Here is a 24,603-nt window from a genome sequence, read left to right on the forward strand (position 1 = left end):
TCAAAGCGGTTTTCTTTCCCAAATTCTCATAAAGGCACCTTTCACTTCTTTGTTCCTCAAGCTGTATATGACAGGGTTTAAAATGGGGCTAATGAATGTGTAAAAAAGGGAGAGGTATTTGTCAGTATTTGGGGAATAAGTGGAATTGGGTTTTAGGTACATGATAGAACTAGAACCAAAGAATAAGGTCACAACAATGAGATGTGAGGAGCAAGTAGAGAAAGTCTTCTTCCGGCCCTCAGAGGAAGAAATCTTCAAAATGGCAACAATGATCCCAGAATAAGATATTAAGATCAGAATAAAAGGCAAAGTAACATAAAGAACTGCCACCACAAAAACAGCTATTTCAGTCATAGAAATGTTCCCACAAGCCAGTTTTAGTAAAGGGGGGATGTCACAAAAGAAGTGGTTGATGACATTGGAACCACAGAAGGGCATTCTGAACACCATACTAGTGAGAACAAAAGACATGAAAAACCCATTTAACCAAGAGGCTAGAGCTAAACTGGCATAAACTCTTTGACCCATCAGGACAGGGTAATGCAGAGGCTTACAGATGGCCACATAACGATCATAGGCCATTGAGGCCAAAAGGAAACATTCTGTTCCACCAAGAAAGAATGAAAAATAGGTCTGCAGAGCACAGCCCATAAAGGAGATGGATTTATTCCCAGAATAGAGATTGTCAAGCATCTTGGGGATAGTGACTGATGTAAAACAAATCTCAAGGAAGGCTAGATTTCTTAGAAAAAAATACATGGGTGTGTGTAGGGTTGGGTCAGCTAATGTAAGGAGGATAATTAGAAGGTTTCCACTCAAAGTGATAACATAGATTCCCAAAAAACTGGAGAAGAATATGCTTTGTAAGTGGGGCTCATCAGAAAGACCCACGAGGATGAATTTAGTTGGTGTTGTGCTGTTCTGTAGAATATATTCTTTCTTTGTATGCATCCTAGAAAGAAAAGAAACCACATATGACTTTAGGAAATTAAAATGCAGTGATCCAGTTCTGTGAAAATATACTAAGACATAATAATGTTAAACCTCAGGACACAATCTAGGGGGAATAAGGCAAGCTTGTTCAATATTGGTTGATCAGAAAAAATGGTTAGAAAGCTCTAACATGTTCCATTCTGAGACAATTCTTGCCTTCCATATTAGTTTCTCCATCTGACCAAACAGTTGTTAGTCACTGGGATTAAAGCATTTTGTGAAAAGTGGGAAATGGTGTGTAGAGAGCTTTATTTATTTCTTAATATTCATAGTCTAAAATTTTATGGCTTCCCACTCATAGAGCTCTGGAAGATATTTGCACTTATCAAAAATTAGATAAGACCTAGACCTTTATGATAAAAGTGAATATTTATTTATTTATTTATTTATTTATTTATTTATTTATTTACATACTTATTTGCTTTCTTTGGTTTCTATTCCTTTCCATTCCAGAAGCTTTTGAGCACCTTACATCTACCAATAAATTGGCTTAAAGCATGACTATTGTCAATCATGTCCATATCAAACAATATCAACTTGATCAGCCACAAAATGGTAGGGTGAGGTAATCCTAATCATCCCAAGCTCTCTCCTGAAAAGACATGTCTTTATGGATCCTTGGAAGCTCCAGACATCTTGGACCAAGATTAGAAGAGAGCCTATCACCAAGACAGCTCAACAGCAGATCAAGTAAACCAAGGTTTTACTATCACTAAACAAAAGGGTTGTTGTTCCCACAGAATATCAATGATCCTAATACCCAAAAATGCTGATAAACCAAAGACCATAGGATAGATGGATATGTGCCCTCTGAAAAAGTAAGTGTACTTTTGGGAATAGATCTCTCTTAAATATTCTCTCCAACCCTTGTGAAATTCTTTGTCTCATGTGACTTCATTGGTGAAAAGAAACAACAACCCTTAAGTGCCTAATGCAAAAGTAATTGAAGAAGGCAGATGAAAGGATTGGATTTCTCCAAAATGCTTGGAATTTCTCAAGACCACAGTAAAAGTACTTTATTTATTTATTTATTTATTTATTTATTTATTTATTTATTTGGCTTGTATGCCGCCCATCTCCCCCACGGGTGACTCTGGGTGGCTCACAATAAAAACAAAGAAATACAATTCTCTCCAAGATGGCTAAAAACTATAAATAATTTAAAAACATATTAAAAATACTGCAAAAAACCTCCTCTAATTTTGGCCCTATAAAAATCTGTAAGATGCGGGGGGGGGGCAACCCATCATCCCACCAGCCATCTCCACAGGTGTGGGCCCCCCTCTGGCCCCCAGGCCTTCTGGCAAAGCCAGGATTTAATACCTTTCCTGAAGGCCATGAGGGAGGGGGCACACCTTTGCTAGATTGTTTGTCACATCACAAAAAAGGATCACTAAATATAAGAAGTGATTAGCAACTGGTGGTGTGGAAAATATTTGAGAAAGAAATTATCCCATCAGAAAAGAGAAGTCTTCCCTAGTAGTGGAGAAAGAAAGTGGACCTCATCAAGTATTCTATCCTAGATCTCACCCATTAAGTACATACAGCCCAGCCAAATCAATCTCAGAGATTATCATCCCCCATTGATCTCATATTAATTACCATATCCAACCTCTGGAAATAACTGTTCTTATATACCTTATCCTCTGCCAACTTTTTTTTTATTTTATTTTTTCTTTAAAAAATTAAATGCAGTGCCTCTAGCATGAGGAATATAAGAATATAACAAATGAGATAGTTAGGAAGTAAAAGAACACCTGGAATTGCAATGTCTGATATATGGACATCCACTGATGATTATTTTGGCCTCTAATGCCATGTTTCTAACACTGAAAAAAATTATCCTTCATTCAACATATGAATCCTCTCTATTGGATAAATGTCATTCAGGAAACTGAAACTGAGATTCAGATAATAGCTGGAGAATGGTGCTTAAAACAGAACATCTGTTTATTTGATGGGGCATATGGCATACAGAATCTTTTTTGAGTAGAAATTATTTTGTTTCCATTTCCTATTTAAATTTGTTTCCATTTGTTTTTAGAGATCTTTATGTTCTTTTAAAGCAACAGTATGGAAACTAACAGGATGACATCAGAAAAATATTATATATATATATATATATATGTATGTATGTATGTATGTATGTATGTATGTTATATCCATCTATCCTATGGTCTTTGGTTTATCAGAATTTTTGGGTATTAGGATTATTAATATGAGAATCCTAATGCCCAATTACCAATAATAATTGATAGGATTATTATACTCCTTCAATAACCAAATGGAGACTTTCTCCCTTCTCCTTTATTTGAAGAGCTTTTTACTAAGGAGAGTAATATTAATTTCATTAATTAATCAAAGCAATTTAATTCAGAAATCTTTTACACAGCATAGGAGAGAATAATCCAGATACATGTAATGCAGACCTAGCCTTAATCTGTGAAGATTATCTGCATAACACTTCCATAAAATGTCAATAAAATTGTATGGATTTAGACCAGAGTGCTCCTCAGCAACTAGGGTGGAGTGGGCTATTCTCAGGGTCCCTGCAGAACCTATATATATGTGTGGATGTGCGTATATGTGTGTGTGTGTGTGTGTGTGTGTAGGTAGGTATACATGTATGTATGCATGTATGTGTATGTATGTGTGTATGTATGTGTGTGTGTGTGTGTGTGTGTGTGTGTGTATCTGTATCTGTATCTGTATCTGTATCTGTATATATGTATGTATATATTGCACAGGGTATTCAGAATAATCCAAGGATTTATCATGGAGTCCTGAATTTTGGTATTTCTAGTCCTACATGAAGCCTGTTCAGTCTAGTGATTAAGGTGCTGGACTAAGAACAAGGAAATCTGTGTTCTAATGCTGCCTTGGACACAGAAGCCAACTAGGCGATCTTCTCTCTCAGCCCAGGGAAGAGGGCAACAGCAAACCACTTTTGAAAAACGTTGCCAAGAAAACTACATAAACTTGTCCATGTAGCCCCGTGATTCAAAATTGACTTAAAAGAAAGAAAAATCTTAAAAGCATCAATATATTGAATTTTCATGGCACTATGAAAGCTGCAGCTTCAGACCATACAATTTTTTCCCCCCTACACTGGGAAGATGCATTCTAATAAAAGAATCCATTTCACCTCTAACTTTGGAATGAGGCTATTAGGTTGCTTGGATCTTACAATAATGCTTTTATATAGCATGTAAATGTTACATACATTCTGGGTTAAATATGTGCTATGCCTCTGTGATACTTCCTTATGTCTGAAATTGGCTGAAATTGGCTGAGACAACATTAACTGTATAAAATAAAAATTGTCTGCACATTGAATCAAAATGATTAATTTCAAAAGCTTGGAAGATCATTATGAACTTACTGAAAATGGTATGCTCAGAAACGACGACTTGTTCCCAGTTGCTCAGCTGCACTTCTGATTTTTCCAGGACTCACAGGTGGAACTGGACTAATGCTGATTTTCAGACTAAAGCAGAGGACTCCTCTCCTTTAATATATCCTGATTGTTGTAGTGCAAATAAATATACATGCATCTTCGCCACGTAAAGACAAAAGAGATGTAACTTTAAAATTTTCTTTCTGTGTATTAGAGCATTTTAGTGGTTGTTTTGGAATTATTTAGTAGCTAAGAGCTATGTGAGTAAATAACCTTTCTTTTATTGTATTATATCTCCAGGGGTCTGCTAGGTAGGTTGCAATTTTCGTATAATTCAATAATTCCTAAAGGAAAACATCAGGAGGGAAATCTGAACTTTGTTTCTCTCCCCCCCTCCCCACCCCCCAGAATAGTAATGCTGCTGGCACTGTTAAAGAAAAAACCTGCACTTGATAAGTTCCTGGCGAATTTCACCTTCCCCTAGAGAAATTTCAGGAAGTTGTCTATTCAGCTTTTCATCCTACCTATTTGCTCTAGTTTGTTTGTTTGTTTATAAGATCTGTTTGGCCACCCATCTTAAAACAACACTCTGAGCAGCTCACAACCACAATAAAACCCCAAAGTATAAAACATAAAACCATTAAACCAAACAAAACCCAACATCTCAATCATCCTCTTGGGATGCCTCGCAACCAACTCCAAAAAACCTCATTCTACCCCAGCACCTGGGCAACAAGCCAGGTCTTGATGGCCTTCCAAAAGTCTAAAAGGGTGGAGGCCTACCAAATCACTGGGGTAAAGGTTTCTATAAGGTAGGGGCAGCCACAGAAAAGGTGTGCTTCTGAGGTCCCACTAGATGGCAAGATTTCAGGGAAGGCACCTGGAGCATGCCTATCCTATCCAGTCCAGTAGGATAGGCAGTTTATTTTGGTAGCTTTCTGTCTGGAAACTGTAGTTTTCTCTTTGAAAACTCTGCTCCCACATCCTTCAAAGAGATGAACAAGAATGATAAGCTGAACAGATAAGCATATTAATATGTTTACTACCTGTCTTCCTTGAACATCCTCTATTAGAATGTTCTATTGGAACATTATATCATTATCTGGTTCACATAGTTAGGTGAAGTCCAACTTAAATCAGTGAAACCTATTTCTAAGGAGACCTCAACCGGATTGCACTGAAAAACAACTAATTTTCTGCAGTCTTCTAGTTTGTGCCTGCTTCTGTTACTTCATTGTCCCCTGCCATACCACAAGTCATTTAATTTGCAAGGAAGTCTCAGAGAAATGCATATCCACTCTAGATTCATCCTGTTTGCCCATACCTACTTCAGATTGCACACACTTTCTTCCTATTGTCATCCAGATTCCTACAAACACTGCAGCTTAGAGATAATGCATCATTCCACCCATTTCATAATTTGAGTAATCAAATAATTGAATGGAAAGTCCTTTAATTACTGAGTTAACCTTCCTTTGGAACTTCCACTGTTCAAACAAACAACTCTTTCTTTATTAAAAGAAAAAAGAAAAAAAATGAAATGCAGAAAAGTATCTGATATTTTCTACTTCCTGATACAGGGTTTTATCCACCTGTGTTTGTGTGCGTTCATGGGTTGACATTCTCAAACACTTTGCCCAATTGCCTGTGACTGTTTATGTTGCATGAACAGGAGTTGTTGGATAATGTGGGGAATCATGCATTAGCAAGTCCATTGAAAAGCCAGGAAAGGCTTCTCCCCTACAAGGATGGTAGAATATCTGCAGTGAGAAAGTTGCCAAAGCAAAATTTCTCTGATCCAAAAAGATCATAGGCGTTGGATCCAGAACAGGCAGAGTAACCACCAAAAAAATTAAAAAAAAAAAAAAAAAGGAGGGGGCAGAGTGAATCCTTAACTCACCATGTACATCTTACTTACCCTTTTGATCAAATTGAACATGAGGTAGTGAAGAGTTAATGCCACTGGATTTGAGTCTCTTACCCCCCCCCCCGCAAAATGGAATAAATCTAATCACTTTATATTTGCTTTGATTTTTTGGTGGGAGGGGGAAATGTGTGAAGAACTTGATAATTTCTTTTCTCATGAAGTCATAGGAATATGCTATATAACCCTACAACAAAGCAGCCAGGTTGCTAAGTATTACTGACAAATGTTGTTTTCATAACTGTTGGGTCCTTAGGAATTATGTGAGGAACCTTCTGGAGCAATATTTTACAATTGGGGGTTCAGTATAAAGAGAGAACTTCTACTGACTTTAACAACCACCAGGAGTACATATATAAACATTTTAGAGATCTAGAAAAGTTACCTCTATAGGGTGGGGAAGAATTTGAAGTAAGCTGTTGAAATTCCATTTCCTGCCATCAGCCATGATGTATGTAAAAAGCCTGAAGTTTTCACTGGGTATGTTTAACTTTCCTTTTACCACCCTACCATCTTTCAGTCACATTAAACAGTTTATATGTTAAATTACAAAATATAAACCTCTTCCTTTCTGCTCAGCTTATACTATCTAGTATGCCATTAAACAATACCTTTATTCCCATCATGAGTGGGATGTATATAGAGTATTTTCACACTGATTCTGAGGCCCAGTGAGAGACTCTTCATGTTAACATAAATATAACCTCAGATTTCAGTTTTCGTACATTTGCTTTAAATATTTCCTTCAAAGTAAAGTGAAAACATGTATTGAAATGTGTAAGCTTTGAGGTATGCTTGTGAAAACTTGATATATCTTTTTTTTTTTTGGTCCCTTCAAGTCACTGTTGACTCCTGGTGATTGCCTGGACATGTCCCTGCAGTTTTCTTGGCAAGATTTCAGAAGTGGCTTTCCATTGCCTCCTTCCTAGGGCTGGGAGAGAGTGACTGGCCCAAGGTCACCCAGCTGGCTTTGTGCCTAAGGTGGGGCTAGAACTCACAATCTTCCAGTTTCTAGCCAGATACCAAACTGGCTCCTAGGTAACCTACATCTTAGGTTACGTTTAATTTGAAATTATGTTACCAGAGAACTGTGCTGAAATTTCTCAGAAAATATTTGCATGATAAAACTTTCAATAAATTATGTGGTAATGGTCCTTCTCTGAAATCACTAGGAATTATTTGAGAATCTTCCCCCCCACCTCCTATCAATACGGGTGAGGTGTGATTCAGTCTCTTTCTCCATCTCCTCTCTCTCCCTCTATACTTTTATTATAGTAGAGGGAGGCACTTGTACTTTCTCCAGTGAGTGTGAAATTAACTGTCTGAGAGAGTTCATTTGTACTATCTTCATTTAATTCTTATAACATAGAGGCAATAAGTATGTATGTTATGCATTTATAATGAAATATATATGCCACTCCATCCGTTCAGGATTCTGGGCAGTTCACAACTTCATAAAAGAATACATGAAAAGTACTCATAAAAACATCCTCCATAGTTAACCACTTAAAACTCATTAAAATGTTCAAATCTTCATCATAAGGACATGAGTTACTGTTGCGGAGGCATCTTGCTTCAAGAAGGGTGCATCTGACTTATGAGCAGAGGCTGGATAATGGCTCTCCTGAGCATAGATTCTAAGTGATGATTCACAGAAGCTATGAGACCAGGACAACCCCAGATTCCACACCTGTCCTTTCAGAAGACATACAACCTCATCTAGAGCCAACAAAGGTGCTACAATGCAGCCAGACGGTTTCTGGAAAAATAGAACCTCCATGTTGCTGGGATTCTGCCTGACTTTAGAATGTCCTTGATAACAAATAGAAATACAAATAGACTTAAAATTGTGCAAGGTATTATGATTTGGAGCCCCATTCCAACCAAGTTTAAGAACTGGGGAGAAAGAAAGAAAGAAAGAAAGAAAGAAAGAAAGAAAGAAAGAAAGAAAGAAAGAAAGAAAGAAAGAAAGAAAGAAAGAAGGAAGGAAGGAAGGAAGGAAGGAAGGAAGGAAGGAAGGAAGGAAGGAAGGAAGGAAGGAAGGAAGGAAGGAAGGAAGGAAGGGATACAGAAAAATCCTGAATAATGCTGGAACAAGTCTCCTTCAAGGTCATTTTTAGAAGGAGACCGTAACATGGGAATGTTTTAACTACAAATCAACAGAGACCAATTGAGCTAGAATAATTAAGTTGTTTGGTTTTGGACCCCTTAGAGAATTCCACCTAAAAATCAGTTTGACAATTGCAGCAAATTGACAATTGCAGCAAAATCAGGGTGAGTCTTTTTGGTGAAATGCATTATTTGGAAAGGTCAGAGAACTGATTAAATTATAAGCTTACTTTCAAAAAACACATTAAATGTTGTGGCTTTTAACTGAAGGCTCAGTGGTAATAAGTACATGACAGTCGTTTCTTATACTATGTTCTGCAAGACAGAGAACTTCTATTCTTTCCTTAATCCTTCTTTAATATGAAGATGTTTAAGACGAGTATTTAAAACGCTTGTGTGTAAAAAGAGTGAAGTTTATTTTCTTTAACCTAATGTAAGTTATTAACAAAAATGCTTTAATACATGGATTAGAGTTTTGTTGAATGCAAAAGAAAGATGGAAAGGAAAAGGAAAAGAAGATATCTGTGGCATTATAAGTTGATCGAGAAGAAAATGGAGTGTGATCTCTTTTGCTGAAGGTGTTTAAACAGACTGGCTGGGTATCTGTCCAGAAAGCTATAGCAGTGGATTCCTGTACCCAGCAGAGGAATGGATTATATCACTTCTAAGATTCCCTTCAAACCTCTTAGTCTACGATTCTTCATCAAAGGGAAAACCAGTTCATTTAGCTCAATATTAAGAAGGCATATTTGAAGAAGGAAAGCTTCATCTTCAATCTGTATTTATAGGAAAGGCATTTTTAAAAATAATTGAAAAAAATTCATAATAAAAATTAAGGAATGAAATATAATGATGTACTGACCTGAGAAGGCTCAGTCAAGTTCAAGAAGAATAAACAGTTGCTGAAGACCAATATCTCCAGCGAGAAAGTGATCTATCAAGTTAAGTATGTGATATAGAGATATAGAGATTGGACACAAAGATGTAGAAACAGAGATAATGAAAACCTTGTTTCTTATGAATTAATTCAGTGTTATTATGGTGTCATTACGCACAATAAGAACAGTTCAATGATGGAACCAATTTCACAGAAAGATGTCAAGTTCCCCTTCAATGAAGTAAGACAAGGCAGCCACCTGTTTGGATGCCTTAATTTAAATTACCGCAGTTTGCAACAAGTTGGATTTGATGGCTTAAGTGATTCCCTCCAACTCTATGATTCTACAGCCTCTAAGCAAAACCAAAAGTGCTTTCACACCAGTAATTTCATGTTCTACTAAAATGCCATTGATGGAAGCATTGACCATAACATGTATTTAGTTATTACCTTAAGGTATCCGGTATAAAATAACATCTTGTTATTTTCCTTCTTAGGCAAGCATATTGGTGATGACATGAATATGAATGCAACTTCCATTACCTATTTTATTTTTCTTGGATTTCCCAGCCATTCAGAGGTTCAGATTCTCATGTTTATTCTCCTTTTTTCTGTTTATGTTATCAGCATAACTGGTAACTGTTTCATTGTTGTTCTCACTTGGACAGACATAATCCTTCATACGCCCATGTATTTCTTTCTGAAACTCCTGTCATTCTTGGAGATATGCTATATCTCAGTCACCCTTCCTAAAATGTTGCATAACCTCCTCTCTGGAGACAGGACCATCTCATTCAGTGGTTGTGCAGTTCAGATGTATTTTCTCTTATTTCTGGGGACAGTAGAGTGCTTTCTCCTGGCTTCTATGTCTTATGACCGGTACATTGCAATCTGCTTGCCCTTACATTATGCAACACGGATGTCTAAAGAAGTTTGTATCAATCTAACTTTGGCTTCATGGTTGAGTGGCTTTTTTCTACCACTGGTGAACACAGGTTGGGCATTCAGCTTACCATACTGTGATTCTAATGAAATCAACCATTTCTTCTGTGACTTTCCACCAGTTTTGAAGCTAGCTTGTGTTGACACATCTCTAAATGAATTAGTGATGCTAGTGAGCAGTTTGGTTATCACTCTGGTACCTTGTATCTTCATCCTCCTATCCTATATTTTCATCCTTGGCACCGTATTAAGGATGACATCAACAAAAGCTAGGCAGAAGGTATTCTCTACATGTTCTTCACATCTCATCATGGTGATTATTTTCTATGGAACAGCCAGCTTTATGTACCTACACCCTAAATCCAGTTATTCAATGGAGAGGGATAAATTCCTCTCCCTTCTGTATACTGTTTTAACACCAATGCTAAACCCTATTATCTATACCTTGAGGAACACAGAAGTGAAAAAATCTCTGAGAAGAACATTAAGAAGGAAAATATTGTTCTGAAACTGTTGTTAAATTAGAATTACCATAATTCCAGTGAGGGATGCTACAGATTTATGAAAGGCCTAGAGTCTTGTCAAAAACTTGGGGTTAACCTCATTTGTGAGACATATAAATAATCCAGTTTTGAAAAACATTCAAAATACCGTAAACGTTTGTAGGTAGGGGGAAGTGAGTATAAATGTGTTACCCTATTGGGTTTTGGTCTTTTCTGAAACTGCTTGTTTTTCTATTTGTTGTTTCAAAGCACTGAAGGGTTAAGTATATTTAATATACTTAAATTATAGGATTGCTAATTTTTGTTGAAAATCTAGTTTATGTTGCTCAGTATATGGTCGACGCTTCAGAGGTTCGAGTCCAGCCTTCGCGTTAAACAGGGTGAGCTCCTGTTTCCTCCCCAGTTCCTGTCAACCCAACAGTTTGAAAACTCACGTCAGTAGATAAATGGGTACTCTCACTCTGGTGGGAGGAAAAATGCTGGTGGCGCCTTGCAAAAAGGAGTTGGGAGCAGTTGCCGGTAAGCGCGAAAAACCGCGCGTGCCTGAAAAGGGCGCGAAGCAACGGAAACCCCGCCTCCTGCGCTCTCCAGCTGGGCTCTGCTCTAGGAAGGAGGCTCTGGCAAACCACTTCCGAAAAACAATTGCCTTGAAAACTGCAAGGACTCATCCAAGCAGTCACTGCAGGGTCAGCAATGACTGAGCGCAGACAAAAAAAGAAAAAATCCATCTATGCCCAATTAATTTATGTGATGTATCAAGCGTGAAGAACGTGCTTGTTCATTTTTACTAATTCCAAAATGCATAGCCTCAAATAGTCAAAATATGTCTACAATGGGTGAATAATGTGCATTTCAGTTGTCCCATTACCCTTCATTGCTCCTTGCATCACACATATTTAATATCAGCTAATCATATTCAGAGCCAAATAATGAAATTATGAAGAGAGAGAGAGAGAGATGCATATTTATGTATTAATTCATGTGCCCTGACATTATGCATATATAGTAGATATATAGGTCCCCCCCCCTCCGGAAGGAAATGAGCATACAGGACGTGCTTCTGTCAAAGGATGTAGAGAATAATGTGACTGCATGTTGAACTGCCAAGTTCCATCAGGCTAACTGGACATGCGTCAGCTATTTTGGCTTTCTATTCACAAAATAGTGATATGGTTAGTATCTTGCAGCCAATAATTGCTTTACGTATTCCCCATTTATGGTTGATTTAGCTCTTCAAATTTACCTCTTGAGATTGTGTCAGTCAGATGAGTAAAAGCAATGAAAAAAGGAACTTTAGAAAAATGAAGCAGTATGAAAAAAAGGTTATTTCTATCCTCCATCTCTCAACTATTAGTATTCCATATATTGGATATTAACAATTTGGCATAATGGTCCATTTTAAGAAGAAAGATATGGTGAAAGAGCCATTTGCCTTTAATGGTTTGGACAGAATATAGGTGGTTGGTTGGTTGGTTGGTATTACAGCACCACCAACTTTCCTGGAAGTGAGGATGACTAGTGATTTGTATATTTAGACAACAGCAGTTTAGACAGGCAAGTGTGCTTAAGGATAGGAATTTACTCCCAGCTAGTTGATACAGCATTGTCTTAAACAGATAATTTAGTGTTTGTTGAAAAAGACCTAGTCATGATGCAGATTCGTCCCAGGGGAATTCCTCTATAGAGATCTGAGTTACAAATATAGATTTTAAAAGCATGATGTGATAGAAGTAAGGTAGTGGTTCCTCTCCAGATTTTACTTGTGAAGTTGTTTGGCTGAAGTTTGCCTTACCAGGGTTACCATTTTGGGAAAAGTTTGTATATTTATCAGAGACTTTTTAACATTCTGAAAGGCCCAGATTTTACTGCTTTGAATGAATACATTAATTCTTCTGATTATTTTAAATACTGAGATAAAGTTTGGATACAGACCTTTTTGTACTCCTCCTCCCAACAAAAGTCCACATGAAAATCTTGCAAAATATTTGTAGGTTTAAGTACTCAATAAACCAAGTTGTGCAAAGATACCATGTTTGCCAAAATGTTGAGAATTGGTTTGTGTACATGCTTTATCTCATCACACTTTGAACTCTTGTCTGTATAGACTGGGACATCTAACAGAAAAGAGCAATGATGATAGTAGCAATCTTGGTGTAGGAGAACTCTTGAAGTCTGGGGGTGGGGTGGGGAGAGAATTATTTTGAAACATAGGAAACAAAGAACAGGCGTACATTTCATCCCTATCTCTTAAAAGATTTGTTAGCTCCTCACTTAAGAAATCTAGAAGAAGAAGTTGAGAGAGCCTAATTTAATGTATTCATAAATGAATGAGGACTTATTTATTACATATATATTATGTAATTAGTTTCCAAGTTTAAGTATTTGCATATTTAGTTTCCAAATTTGTGTATCTGACCTCCACTGCTTTCGTAATTGTGTGTTTTTGTTAAGGGGCTTGATACCTGCCTTAGATTAGAATTTAGATATTGTGTCAGGCAACAATGAAGTGGGGGAAAAATTAAGGAAGAAAATGCATAGATACAGTCAGTTCTAACATTTATTTCTACAATCTTTGTGGCTTTCTTTCTTTCTTTCTTTCTTTCTTTCTTTCTTTCTTTCTTTCTTTCTTTCTTTCTTTCTTTCTTTCTTTCTTTCTCCTTTATTTTTACCCAAAGGGAAGGAGAAATTTTAGACACTGCATTCTTTTAAATATTTAAGATAGTTCCACAATTATGGCTATTCAATAAGGCAATTAAGTTTCCATACACATGGATTTTTTTTCCCAAAAATGTTCACTGTATGAACAAGCCAAAATATCAGCATGTAAGTATAATAAGAGAATTTATCTATTTTACAATTCATTCAAAATAAAGTCAAATGTATATTCTTTATGGAGGGGTGCACAATCTCTAAATGAAACAAAACATTCATTCAACCATATTGCATTCCATAGTTCTATTTGAAAATAAAACTATTTTCTATGGCCCAGAGTCCATTGGAGTTGGACAGCCAATAAATTTAAATAAATAAATAAAATTATCCTAGGCAACCAATAACAAGATAATTCAAACTGTTGTCCTGTAAGCATTTTTCAAGAGCAAGTTCTACTAATATACAGAGGATTATATGGCAAAATATAACACAACAGAGAAATAAAGGAATAATATCAAGTAGAAGGCTCTTTGTTAGACCAATATTGGGGGAAAAAACAGAGTGTGCTAGAAAAAGAAAATTTCTAAAACAACAGCATATGGGGAATACTATTCTATTATACTCCAAACACATTATCTTTAATGCAATATAATTTACTTCTTTTGTGTCCTTTCAAGTCTTGTTCTAGTAAAGTCATTGAACTAACTCAATGAAATTCAAAATAGTAATGAACAAGCACAGCACAGGAACAAGTAAAAATGACAACAGAATAAGGACCCTGCACAATCCTGATTCTGTTGTTATTTTTGCTTGTTCCTGTGCTGTGCTTGTTCATTACTATTTTGAATTTCATTGAGTTAGTTCAATTAACAAAGTTAACAAAAAAGTATAAAAAACAGAAATGTAACTGAGCATCTCAAAAAGCTCATTACAGAGGAAAGGGGCCACAACTGAAAAAGCTATGTGTTTTCATGGCAATATGCCACATTGTAGTTTCCCTACTGACAAATTCTATTTGGTTCTAATATTTATTTTGTTGCTAGCTGGTTTGGGCTACTTCATGGAAAGGCCACTTGATAGTAATTTTTCCACATACATTTGTATCACCTTGGATGAATCTAAAATGAATGGGAAGAGGATATAAAAAGCTCTCACCACTTCATTTCTGAAGGAGTTTGTAATTTATAGAGGAAAACGAAATCTATATCTGAAGCAGTAATATGATATTCTCACCCAGAAATTTATTAGAATATGGTCTCATACTTTTCTAGGAAACAACTCATTAAGGACATCTTTATTTCTTTGTTTCTCAAGACATAAATGATGGGATTACACACAGCTACAACAAGGGTATGGAACAATGTTAGAAACATGTTAATGTCCACTAAATACTTTGACTGAAACTCAGGTAGACCACAGCTGTTGAGACATGGAAGAGAGATACCATAGTACAGAGTGATGAAAATGTGGCCAGTACTTTCTTCTGACTTTCTGCTGGAGGCATTTTCAGAATAACAGAGATTATTTTCACATAAGAAGTATAAGGAAAATTTGAATAATTAATAAAAACAGAATTTATTGATGTATATGTCATCACAAATCAATTCTGGTAGTCTTGGCATGCAGCGGCTTAATGACGCTGAAAGTTGCTGGCCAGAAATGGTCGACGCTTCAGCGGTTTGAGTCCAGCCTTCGCATTAGCAGGGTGAGCTCCTGTTTCCTCCCCAGTTCCTGTCAACCCAACAGTTTGAAAACTCACATCAGTAGATAAATGGGTACTCTCACTCCAGTGGGAGGAAAAATGCTGGCGGCACCTTGCAAAAAGGAGTCGGGAGCAGTTGCTGGTAAGCGCGAAAAACCGTGCGTGCCCGAAAAGGGCGCGAAGCAACGGAAACCCCGCCTCCTGCGCTCACCAGCTGGGCTCTGCTCTAGGAAGGAGGCTCTGGCAAACCACTTCCGAAACACCTTGCCTTGAAAACTGCAAGGACTTGTCCAAGCAGTCACTGCAGAGTCGGTAATGACTGAGCGCAGATAAAAAACAAAACAAAACTGGTTCTTCCTTTTCCTAAGAAAAACTTTTCTTTTAGGAAATCAGAACCTGCTCTAGTTTAAATCACTTTCTCTTATTCTTAACAATTTTATCATTTTCCCTTATTCTCTGCCAGAAAGATTTAGTTTTTCTCTCCTATTGCTAAGGATTGTCTTGCTCTCCAGATTCCGCCAGAATTTCCTCTTGCTAATACCTACCGTACTGCCATTCCCCTATTGCCTTCCTTATATCTGATGGGACACCGATCAGCAGGTTTCTCAACAATCTATAGTATTAGTAGTACAGTACATTGTATTATTATGATATAGTGGCATTTTAAAAAAATGAGGGCAGCATCACATTTGTCTTTTAAACAGTTTTTTCAGTGATACTTTCACTTCTCTGTTTCTCAGGCTATATATAATGGGGTTTAATACAGGAACAAAAACAGTATAGAATAATGAAAGGAGTTTGTTAATATTCACTGATTCCTTAATTTTGGGACTTAGGTAGACAATAGTTGCAGAGCCATAGAAGAGAGATACCACAATAAGATGGGCAGAGCAAGTGGAAAATATTTTCTTCTGACCTTCCACTGAAGGGATCTTTAGAATAACTGAAAGGATTTTCACGTAAGAAGCAACAATAAGAAAAAAAGGAATGACGATAAAAAGGACACCAGCTGCTAACACAGTAATTTTATTAACGTAGGTGTCAGCACAGGCCAACTCTAACAGTGGGGGGATATCACAGAACAAGCTGTTAATTTCATGGGATCCACAAAAAGGCAGATTGAATACCAGATATATTTGCCCTATGTGGAAGGTCATGTTTATACCTGAAGATAGAAAGATAAGTCCTTGGCAGAATTGCCTGTTCATAATGAGTTTATAACGCAAGGGGTTGCATATGGCCACATAGCGATCATAAGCCATGGCAGCCAGGAGCAAACACTCTATGCCTCCAAATAAAAGCAGGAAATAGACCTGGACAGCACAGCCAATGAAGGAAATGTTTGTCTTTTCCACTACTAAATTGGTCAGTATTTGGGGGAGAGTGACTGAGGTATAGCAAATGTCCAGGAAAGAGAGGCTTTTCAAAAAGAAATACATTGGAGTATGCAGGGGAGGGTCAGTCACTGTAATATGAATGATTAGTCCATTTCCTATTATGATGCTCGCATAGAGGGTGAGGAAGAGAACAAAGACCAAAGCTTGCAGATCCCGCAGCTCTGAGTATCCAAGGAGAATGAAGTCAGAAAATGCAGTATGGTTTTCTTTTATCATGTTCAACTGTAATTAGTCTAGAGAAAAAACAAGGCAGAGGAAGCATATTAACCACATTGTTTCATGTATTTTGTTAATCCTTTCTCCCAACCTCCATTCTGCATTCAGAGTTCTACTTTATGTATTATTGCCCCAGAAATATCATCTTTCTCATGGGCCTCTCCATTGATCACAGGCTATTTCTATATTCTCACATGGTAGAGGCCGCTTTAATCAGGTATCAAGACAAGCCTTTCGGCAGTTGTCCCTTTTCTGGAATTTCCATCATCAGACCAAAAATGTATGATTTCATTCAGGAGAGGGTTTTGTTAGTGGTGATTTGTAAGCTGAACCTGTGTCATTTACCAAGCTGTGGAAGATGGTCAGGAGAAGAGAGGCCTACTGAAACTAAAGTTGTGCCCTGTTTTGAAAAGCCAAAGGTAATGGAAGAATGTCAACTCAACATGCTAACAATGTTTGTAGAACTGATTTCCTATAGTTGTATCCTGACAGCCTTTGGCTTTTCTGAAATAAGGAACCAGGTCCACCATCTTGAAGTGTCTAAGGTATGCTTAGTAGAGAGAGGCTGAGAAGGTTTCTTAGAGAAAGGCTGAAAAGGCATTCTTTGTTACTGTTCTCCCCAAAACAGAGGCAGGGAAAAGTCAGAAGGTAAGTCTGCACCCACCTTCCTTCTCAGGTCTCTTTTAACAAATTAGATAAACAGTGCCATATAAAATGAACACATGAACAGACATATGTTTTGAAAGTGACTGAACTTTTGTAATGTCCCCCCCCCTTTTTTTTCCTGTCCTAGTAGTTTCTTTATTCTACATTGATACTAATATTCTGAGTAATATTGAGAAATATTAAGAAAGAGGAGGAGGAGGAGGAGGAGGAGGAGGAGGAGGAGGAGGAGGAGGAGGAGGAGGAGGAGGAGGAGGAGGAGGAGGAGGAAGCAGCTTCTCCAAATATTGCCTGTTTGCCTGTGGAAGGGAAAAAAAATCCTTTTGAGGCTAATGGAGGAAATTCCCTGCCTACCACCATTATCTTACATCTACTTGGAAAAGGGGGGAAAAAACAAGGATTATTTGCCTTTAAATGTATCTGTGACTTAATACCACTATTGTGTTCTTAATACTATTACTGTGATTTAATACCAGTACTGTACAGGCACACACTATTAGAAAACTACATAAATAAACATAAAACAGCTTCTTTCTGCAAGAGATCTGTACATGTCCTTTTACTTAACCAAGGAATTATTTTTGCATCCAGATGTGGGAAAATTCTATAATCAGTTGAGAGGTTTGCCAAAAGAAATGTAATAGAAACTGCAAGTGATGGCTGGTTAACTTTACTGATCACATTAATTATCGTGCATCAACAATGAATGTCAGATCACATTGGAAAATTCTTTAGACAGTCACCTGGAAAGCAAAGGCAGAGAACATTTATGGAGCCAGTCTCTGGACACTGGAGTCTCTGTTTTCTTTGCCAGTTTCAGTTCTAGCTACATTCAATGCTTCTATTTGGTTTCTAATTTATACCACCCACCACCAAATCATATTGTCAGATTTGATTGTTTGGTCATCAAATTTCAGCATTACAATTTGAGAGCAGAGAGCCATCATGGTGGCCAAAAAGGAATTGATCAGTAACTCCAGTGTAAGGCTTCATACATTTGATAGCAATGTTCTGGAAATGCCAGAGGATTCAAATCTATTTTAATGAGACTAGCAAACAAGTTACCTTATTATAGAAGCAGATACCTAGACAAGTGCACACTTGTGGCAAATATTCCTCAAATGAACATATGAACTAAGTTTAGGTAATATTTCAAGCATGTACACATTTTCATAACTGCAAACTGGAGGTTTACAGCTGGACATGAAGTTGAATATTATTGAAAAAATTGAACTAATTAGTATTGTGCTCTCATGTAAAATTTTTATTATTCATTAATCCTATGTCCACCAAATCATCCCATATTTCTGACAGGAAGGTTCCCAAAGTGTTTCTCATCCAAATTTCTTCTTGAAGTTGGGAATTCATGAAATGCTTGTTCTTGTAAACTGGAACAAATGTATCAAGAATTCCATTTTTCTCCCTTGCCTACATTTATATTGAACACAGTATGTAAAGCTTGCTATGGATTTATACTCCTTTGATTTTTTTTCCCTAGTAGTTCCTTCTCTACTCTTTGTAAAACATCTGAAGATGTAGAAAAGAATTCTTGATCTGAGGTAGCATAAACACAGTCCAAGAACAATTTTTGTCATATGTTGCAGAAAAGGAAGTCTTAAGACAATGGTTCCTAAAATGAATTAAGTTTATATATCATTGATGCTTTATTGGTGTTTATGTACACATGAATGGTATTCAGCAAGATGCAAAAGCAGTAGCAAACTCCACTTTTTAACTGTTCAGTTAATTTTGTAAATTATCCCAGTTAAACAGGAATTCTGAGGAATGGAAAAAAGGGCACTTTTAATCCACTGACTAATAAAGGAACAAACACCCCCAAAAGTACTCCCCTCTAATATGCAGATGTAATGATAAAAGGGGAAAAGTTCTTATTGGTTGCATATAGTTTTCCCCAAATCAAAAAATAAAAGTATGGAAACAAATATATGGCTAAATAGAAGAGAAATAATGCTACCCTACCTGTGTATTCATCCTGGAGAAGGTTTATCTTTGTAGTTGTTATGAGTTGACACTGTCTTGATGGCACATATCACATAATCAGCAGTGCACACCTGTGCACCTTCATCTTCTTACACACACTAATGGAAGGATAGCATCTTACAATAAAACTACTTGTTACTGAACATTTATGTATCATAATTAAAAATAACTTTTAATATTCATTAATATGGCAGGTCCCTTTGGGGAGAAAATCTCAACTGTAATTAGATCTTCTTGGAAAGGTTTTCAGAATTAACTTTTAGCAAAAGGAATTTGTTTTTAAGACAGTTTGTTCTGAAATTTTACTAGTACATGAACTGATATAAAATGAATTTCTCAAATTTAGGTATACAGTACCTCTGTATATGCAGCATTGTGTGAATTAACTTTCAGAGGTAAACCAAATGCTCTGAAATTTTCACTGTCAGGATGACACTCTCCAAATATGTTGAGGTGACAACTCCAAAAATTCTCAAGCAGCATGAAAAATATTTGGAGAAGTGACATGTCATGGGAATAACTTATAGAAATAAATGATTATTAAGGATAGCCAGCCTTTTTTTTTTAACTGTCTGTGGACTATGCTCAAATATTGAATGGGGCAGTCATGCAAAAATGAGCTTGATCAGGATTTTTTTTTAACTCTTCAAATTCCTTAACCTATTATTATTATTATGGTTGGTTGCACAGTCAGCCAGATGTTTAGATGGGATTTGGCATTTTTATCCACCTATCGAGTCCTCCCCAAGGACCTGGGATTGGCAGTTGTTGTTTGATGGTTTCATGGTGTTAAAGGTATCATTGCAGGATATAAGCTGATCCAAGTAAAACTGGCTTTTGCAATTGACTGATGGTGATTTTGTAAATGCTGACAGTCTTCAAGTGGTGCTCCAGATGTTTTGGGATTGCACCTGAGGTGCCTGTAACTATTGGTCCTATCTTTGCTTTCTTTTGCCATAGTCGTTCTACTTCTATGTGCAGCTCTTTATATTTTGTGATTTTCTCCAGTTCCTTCTCTTCTATTCTGCTGTCTCCAGGTATTGCAGTGGCCACTACCCAAACTTTTTTGTCTTTCTTATCAACAATTATTAAATCTGGGGTGTTGTGTGGCAGGTGCTTGTCTGAATTCTAAAGTCCCAGAGCAATTTAGCTTCTTCATTTTCTATTACTTTGTCTGTTTTGTTATCATCATCATCATCATTATCATCATCATCATCATCATCATCATCATCATCATCATCATCATATCAAAATCAAATCTCTTTCCTCCCCACAAAGATGCTATATATTACTTCAAATCACAAAATTAGTAATAACCTGGGACAACCCATTTTTTAGTGAACTGAACTGTCTAATTTTGGCAGGCCTCTGGCACCCACTGGGGCTCATTTCAATTTGTCTGTTCCTTCTTTGATGACTGCAGTCTCATGTATTGTCTGGGAAGATTGCTGGGCAGAAGTTTGTTTTGCAGCCTTTAGACAGAACAAGATGTGTGCCATAAATAGAAAGGGGTGAAGCTGAGGGATTGCAGGAAGTTGTTGTTGGATAAAGCTTTAAGAACCATGTGACTTGTGCAGTGTCTCCTAAGATACTCTCTTGGTCTGAGGTAAAGGATATGGTGGATACTACCTGGTCACTGCTGTCAATAGAAGAATTAGCTTCCAGTCTAGCTTATAGTAGAGGAGCAGTTGCCTCAACATTTTTAGCAGGGGCTGAAAAATGTCTTGCACCAATCTGGAATGGTCAATGCAAAGTGTCAGTCAGCTACTAATGTAGGATATTTTACACAAATAAAATAAAAACATAGGGAGAAAAAAAGAGTATTGTGCATCAAGAAGTAGGTAGTGAAGCAGCATTCTCCCAGAAATTTGCTGTCATAGAAAAGAAAATTTAAAAATAATCAAAAATGAGTCTTCCACAAAGCCACAGAACTCCAAAACATACAAAGGAAGAGGGATATTTATTGTTTATTGATTCGATTTTTATCTGGCTTTTCCTACAAGGGTTCAAAGTGGCACTCATGTTGTTCCCTTCAGCAATTTTTCATTACTTATGAGGTTGACCGGGTTAAGAGATTCTGGCAAGCCAGACTTAGCTAATCATTATCCACAGTGACCATAAAGAGAATGCCAAGTATATTTATTGGGTCTCTATACAAGTACTTACTGTAAGGATGGAAGTGAGGAAGGAATTTGAGGAGAAGCCACATGGAAAACATAGGAAGTTGAACTTTTAGGATATCTCTGATGGTCAAAACTGTATTAGACCTTAATTTATTTCACTGTACATTTAAAAAAAATACAATATACAGTACATAAATAAAATAAAAACAAAGGGATAAAAAATATTATGCATCAAGAAATAATTAGTGAACCAGCATTCTCCCACAAATCTGCTGTCATAGCAAAGTAAATGTAAAAATGATCGAGAATAATTTTCCACAAAGCCATCCTCCCAAAGTTACATCCCAGAGATAAAATTCAACAAATGCAACTAAAATATATTTCTAGAAAATTAGAGGAGAGAACTCCAGTTTTCCATTATGGATTAACCAGCCATGAAAAAAAAAAATCATTTCATAGTTTCTCATTTTTTCAAACCTTGATTTTATTTTCTCCTGCCTTTGCATGAGGTTACAAATGAGGGAAATCAGGAAAATTCGGTATATTATCTCCAACATTATCACCAACATACACATTATGTGACATTTCTGCAAAAATAATAGGATGGAAAACAATGTATTCACCACAAATGAATTTCTCTGGATTAACCTCATGACTTTTAATCAGCTTTTACAAGAGTATAATTTTGAAGCAACCCTTCTCTTGAGAGCTTCATTTATCTCTTTGCTTCTCCAACTATAAATTATAGGATTCAAGGCTGGTGTTATAATGGAATAAAGCAGAGCTAGAAATTTATCTGTTTCAAAAACATAGCTAGATCTAGGTCTCAGGTACATTGCACTTGCAGACCCATAGAACAAAGTGATAACAATAAGGTGTGAGGAGCAGGTGGAGAAAACTTTTGTCCTCTCCTTTGCAGATGCAATTTTCAACACAGTGCTGATTATATGGACATAGGAGACCAGGATTAGCAGTGATGGGATCAGAGTGATTAGCAGCCCAGCCATAAAGACAGTGATTTCATTTATATAGGTATCTCCACAGGCTAGCTTCAAGAGTGGTGGGATGTCACAAAAGAAATAGTTGATCCAATGGTCATCACAAAAAGGCAAAGCAAATATCAGAGTTGTCTGGCCTAGTGAGAGCACAATCCCACTGGCCCATGACCCAGCCACCAGCCAGGCACACAGCTGTTTGTTCATGATTGAGGGGTAACGCAGCGGGTTACAGATGGCCAGGAAGCGATCATAAGCCATGGCTGCGAGAAGAAAGCACTCTGTGGTTCCTAGTGAGAGGAGGAAATACAGCTGGGCAGCACATCCAACAAAGGAGATAGATTTGTCCTCTGAAAGGAAGTTCACTAGCATCTTAGGGGCAGTGACAGATGTATAGCAAATATCCACCAGAGATAGACTGGCAATGAAATAGCACATTGGCATGTGAAGAGAAGGATCAAGTCTGATGACAATGCTTATTAATGCATTCCCCAACAATGACATAATATACATGATCAAAAATAATACAAAAAGCAAGACATCCATCTCCAGATTACCAGAAAATCCCAAAATAATAAATCCAGTGCTTTTATTCTGACTTTCCATAGATGATTTTATCTGGAGGATGATGATAATAATAACAATAAAAACATTTTAAAAAATCATGCACAATGAGCCATCTGAAAGTACATTAGGGACCTTTCTTCTGGTAGAATGACATCCTAATTTAAATTTAACATGTTCCAAGCAATCCTTTTAGAAAGATTATTGTTTTGTGATTTCTTAATTTGGGGTTTCTCAAACAAAAGACAGAATAATTTCTCTTCTGCTACAGCTGTTTTCCAGATTTTAATGCATTTCTTTTCCTTATGTGTCCTCTATAGACTGGCTCAAATTTAAATGCAATGGGGAGGATTTCTCAGTAGTCTGATGCAGTCTAGTCAAAAATCTGAGGCCATACAGAAATTTGGAAACATAAAGCAGGATCCATTTATAGGCAAATTTAAAATGGTGATAAGAAATAGAAGTTCAAGGAAGCATTAAAAATGAGTGCCCTGATTTTTAAACAGTAGAAAGAGAAACAAATAGCTGCATTCCTGGGACTGAAGATATTTTTCCATCCCATCCTAAGGACAAGTAAAAATGAAAAATGAAAAGCAAACAATGAAATAGGTAAAGATAGTCATTTTGCTCTCTTATACTATAGAGCTTTTCAAGAACTGTAAGCTAGATCATTTCAAGTTCTACTAGCAGAGTGGTATCTTCAAATGTTGTTGCTTCTGTTAATACTTCACACATTCAAAGAGAATGTGTCCAAAGTGCTGCCCTTCGAACATTTCTATCCCATTCTTAAAAGACTCAAAGGTTTCCATACATTAAGATCAAACCGTCTCCCCACACTTTTTCTTCACATTCTGCTAGTGGTGAGTGAAAACAGTTAAACACAAACCTGACATTTCTAGCATCAGGAGTGAAGAAAATAAAACATGTCTGATGACTGATATATGATTTAACATTTCTCTTTATGAAGCCTGAAATCATAATCACACATTTAAAGTAATGCTAATGTTTAAAGTACAAGTGATGTATAATAGATCATTTGCTTCCAAATAGTCCTACATTCTAGTAAAAAACACAAACAAATCTGAACATCAGCCCATATCCTACAGTAATGCAGGATACAGTACTGCAGGAGACCAACGTAACAGGAAATAGTTTTTTCCTGTTACTGTAAAGTTTCATACAGAAGAAATAAACTATTTGCCTACCTTTAACAAATGAGCTTCCATCTCCTTTAGCCATTATGAGATCTTTTCACTGGTATACATATATAGTTCTCCTCCTAAGCATGGATTAAGTAAGGATGAATTGTCTAGTAAGGATGGATTTTCAGGAAAATGAAATGAATTCATCAAAAAGCTTTCATATTTCATTTACTGGGTAATTGGAGGAGTCCCAAACCTAGGAATTTCTATGGGATAAGTGTAGTTGTTAAGTTTGCCCCCTTTCTTAAAAGAGAGTCATGGTCTTCTTTAACCCTGAAAATTCTACATTGACATGAAAGCATAACAATGGAAGTGATTCAAGAAACATTTTAGACAACGGTGT

General features: G+C 36.7%; 4 protein-coding genes across 4 annotated transcripts; 1 reads left to right on the plus strand and 3 right to left on the minus strand.

Annotated features, from left to right (window-relative positions):
* On the minus strand, positions 1-963 carry LOC148215665 (olfactory receptor 10A2-like). Its single transcript, XM_088143154.1, has one exon. It carries the CDS (start codon positions 949-951, stop codon positions 1-3), a length of 951 nt encoding a protein of 316 aa, XP_087999280.1. The 5' UTR covers positions 952-963.
* An 8,854-nt stretch (positions 964-9,817) lies between these two features.
* LOC103063623 (olfactory receptor 10A7-like) lies at positions 9,818-10,750 on the plus strand. The gene has a single exon (XM_015890708.2). The coding sequence runs from the start codon at positions 9,818-9,820 to the stop codon at positions 10,748-10,750; it is 933 nt and encodes a 310-aa protein (XP_015746194.2).
* A 5,032-nt stretch (positions 10,751-15,782) lies between these two features.
* On the minus strand, positions 15,783-16,757 carry LOC103063848 (olfactory receptor 10AG1-like). The gene has a single exon (XM_007442429.3). It carries the CDS (start codon positions 16,710-16,712, stop codon positions 15,783-15,785), a length of 930 nt encoding a protein of 309 aa, XP_007442491.2. The 5' UTR covers positions 16,713-16,757.
* Positions 16,758-22,161: 5,404 nt separating this feature from the next.
* LOC103064085 (olfactory receptor 10A7-like) lies at positions 22,162-23,100 on the minus strand. Its single transcript, XM_015890709.3, has one exon. The coding sequence runs from the start codon at positions 23,098-23,100 to the stop codon at positions 22,162-22,164; it is 939 nt and encodes a 312-aa protein (XP_015746195.1).
* Positions 23,101-24,603: the final 1,503 nt, after the last annotated feature.

The sequence above is a fragment of the Python bivittatus genome, unplaced genomic scaffold, assembly GCF_059951505.1.
Source record: "Python bivittatus isolate LINGU-HERP-01145 unplaced genomic scaffold, Pbiv_v1 ctg000470_np1212, whole genome shotgun sequence".
Classification (NCBI taxonomy): Eukaryota; Metazoa; Chordata; class Lepidosauria; order Squamata; family Pythonidae; genus Python; species Python bivittatus.

Bases quoted from the DNA above. Each gene is read 5' to 3' on its own strand.
- LOC148215665 (XM_088143154.1), bottom strand. From the start codon at position 951: ATGCATACAAAGAAAGAATATATTCTACAGAACAGCACAACACCAACT.
- LOC103063623 (XM_015890708.2), top strand. From the start codon at position 9,818: ATGAATATGAATGCAACTTCCATTACCTATTTTATTTTTCTTGGATTT.
- LOC103063848 (XM_007442429.3), bottom strand. From the start codon at position 16,712: ATGATAAAAGAAAACCATACTGCATTTTCTGACTTCATTCTCCTTGGA.
- LOC103064085 (XM_015890709.3), bottom strand. From the start codon at position 23,100: ATGGAAAGTCAGAATAAAAGCACTGGATTTATTATTTTGGGATTTTCT.